General features: G+C 44.4%; 1 protein-coding gene across 1 annotated transcript; it reads left to right on the forward strand.

The window, feature by feature from the left end:
* On the forward strand, nt 502-1,056 carry LOC107614688. The gene has a single exon (XM_016316831.1). It carries the CDS (start codon nt 502-504, stop codon nt 1,054-1,056), a length of 555 nt encoding a protein of 184 aa, XP_016172317.1.

The following is a 2,659-nucleotide window of genomic DNA, read 5'->3' on the forward strand; positions in this document are numbered from 1 at the left end:
ATAGCACGGAGAAGAGTATCCTTGCCAAAACATTTGACACCCACCGTGGGGCAACGCCTCACTTTTTAAGCATTAACCTAACGAGCATTTACTTTTCTTGTGCTGTTTTCTTGTCCTTCCTCTTTGCAGGGACGTAGCCGAACCATGACAGATCACTCGGTGACCCCGCAACACAACCCCTCTAACGCCGAACTTTTGGCAGCTAATGCCGCCTTATTAGCAGAAAATAAGCGTATGGCAGAGTTATTGGCGTCAAAATAAAACAGCGGTGAAGAGGATAAGGACAAAAAGAAGGCCAACAGTCACCCCCATGAAGACCACCAAGTAGAATCAAACGCGAAAACAGGAGAAACGCCTCCAAAAGGGGAAAGACGACGACAATGTCCTTTTTCCAAAGAAATCATAGATTTTGAAATGCCTAAGAATTTTACTCTCCCAACAACCTTGAAACCGTACAAGGGGATCCGAGACCCTAAAATTCATGTGACGAAATTCGAGTCCATGATGTTTCTTTACAGTGACTCAGATCCCATCTTGTGTCAGTCTTTCCCCACTTTTCTAGATGGTACCGCGTTATTATGGTTCTCTAATTTACCTAAAGGATGCATTTCGAACTTTGACGAATTCGCAAAGCTATTTACTAACCATTTTGCAGCTTCCAAAATTTACGTAAGAGATTCAGATTATCTCAGCACAATCAAACAGGGACAACATGAAAGCTTAAAAGAGTACATGACACGTTTCACAGAGGTAGCCATGCAGATCCCTGACCTTAATCCAGAGGTACAGTTACACGCCATCAAAAGCGGACTTCATCCCGGGAATTTCCAAAAAGCGATAGTAGTGGCGAAACCAAAAACATTGGAGGAATTTCGAGAAAAAGCTACAGGCCAGATAGAGATTGAAGAACTCAGAGAAGCTCAGAAGAACGAAAGGCCGACTAAAAGAGAAGAAGAAAGGCCTCACCGATCCATAAACAAAGATCCCAAGAAATCATTTAAACTAGCACCAAAGTTCGACTCATACACGAAATTCAACACAAAAAAGAAGACATAATTAAAGAAATCCTACACAACAAGTTGATCAAACCGCCAATCAGAGCAAGCTCGTACCAGGATAAAAAAATAAGTGGACAGAAGCAAACATTACGCTTTCCACCAGAAGTTCGGCCATACGGCAGATGAATGCGTAGTAGCAAAAGATCTGCTAAAGAGATTGGCAAGGCAAGGCCTTCTAGACAAGTACATCTCCTTTAGAAAGCAAATGGAGATGACAAAAGACGCAGAAAAAGAAAAAGAACCCTGGTAAAAGCAGGTGGAAACACCCCCATCCAAAGGAATAATAAATTACATCTCAGGTGGCTTCGCAGGTGGCGGAGCAACTACCTCGGCCAGGAAAAGGAGCTACCGAACAATGATGACGATGGAAGGATCTCGTCCAGAACCACAAACCTCGGCCCCAACTTCCCGTATCGACTTCAGTACGGCCGACTTCAAATCACCTTGCCCGAACTTAGACGATCCGGTCGTCATCTCAATCCATATGGGAGAATTGACAGTAAAAAAGGTCCTGCTCGACCCAGGAAGTAACGCCGATGTCTTGTTCTACTCAACCTTCAAAAAGATGCATTTCAGTGACAATGCACCGCAACCATCACCTGGAGAATTGGTAGAGTTCTCTGGGGAAAAGGTATCGGTATCAGGATATATTTGGCTAAGAACGACAATTGGAGAATCTCCAAACTCCAAAACATTAGATATTCAATTTCTAGTAGTTGATTGTCCTAGCCCTTATAACATTATCCTAGATCGACCATCACTAAACGCCTTTGGGGCCATCGTTTCGATGGTCCATCTTTGTGTAAAATTTCCCTTGTAGGATAACATGGTGGGGACGGTGTACGCTGACCACAAAGAGGCCAGGCAATGCTACAACGCAGGTCTCAAAGCAACAAAAAAGGAGAACACACCTCGAATTCATTCGGTGTACAATTTCGAAAGCCTCCCAACCTTGGCCGAATTGGACCCTCGAAGCGACAACAGTCGTCCTATACCTACGGATGACCTAGAAAAGGTACAATTGGGCCGAGACGAACAATTTACTAACATCGGATCCGCTTTTCTTGCAGGAGACAAACAAGGCCTCATCGACGTATTAAAGGCCAACACCGATCTTTTTGCATGGACACCAACAGATATGCCAGGAATTGACCCGAACTTCATATGCCACAAACTGGCAGTCAATCCTAACGCCCGACCTATACGTCAAAAGAAAAGAAACTTGGGGACAGAAAGAAGAAAAGCAGCAGAGGCAGAAACGCAAAAGCTTCTAGAGGCAGGATTCATTCGGAAACTTCAGTTTTCCGCATGGTTAGCCAACGTAGTAATGGTATGAAAGAGTTCGGGAAAATGGCGCATGTGCGTGGATTTCACCGATCTAAACAAAGCGTTCCCCAAAGATTGCTACCCACTTCCTAACATAGACAGATTGGTAGACGACACCTTAGGATTCCCAGTACTCAGCTTCATGGACGCCTACTCAGGATACAATCAAATACTCATGCACCCAGAAGACGAGGAGAAAACAACATTCGTGACCGACCAAGGCAATTTCTGTTACAAAGTGATGCCCTTCGGGCTAAAAAACGCAGGGGCAACAT

Source organism: Arachis ipaensis, chromosome B09, assembly GCF_000816755.2.
Source record: "Arachis ipaensis cultivar K30076 chromosome B09, Araip1.1, whole genome shotgun sequence".
Classification (NCBI taxonomy): domain Eukaryota; kingdom Viridiplantae; phylum Streptophyta; class Magnoliopsida; order Fabales; family Fabaceae; genus Arachis; species Arachis ipaensis.

Excerpts from the sequence above, each read along its gene's own strand:
- LOC107614688 (XM_016316831.1), top strand. The coding sequence starts at position 502 with ATGATGTTTCTTTACAGTGACTCAGATCCCATCTTGTGTCAGTCTTTC.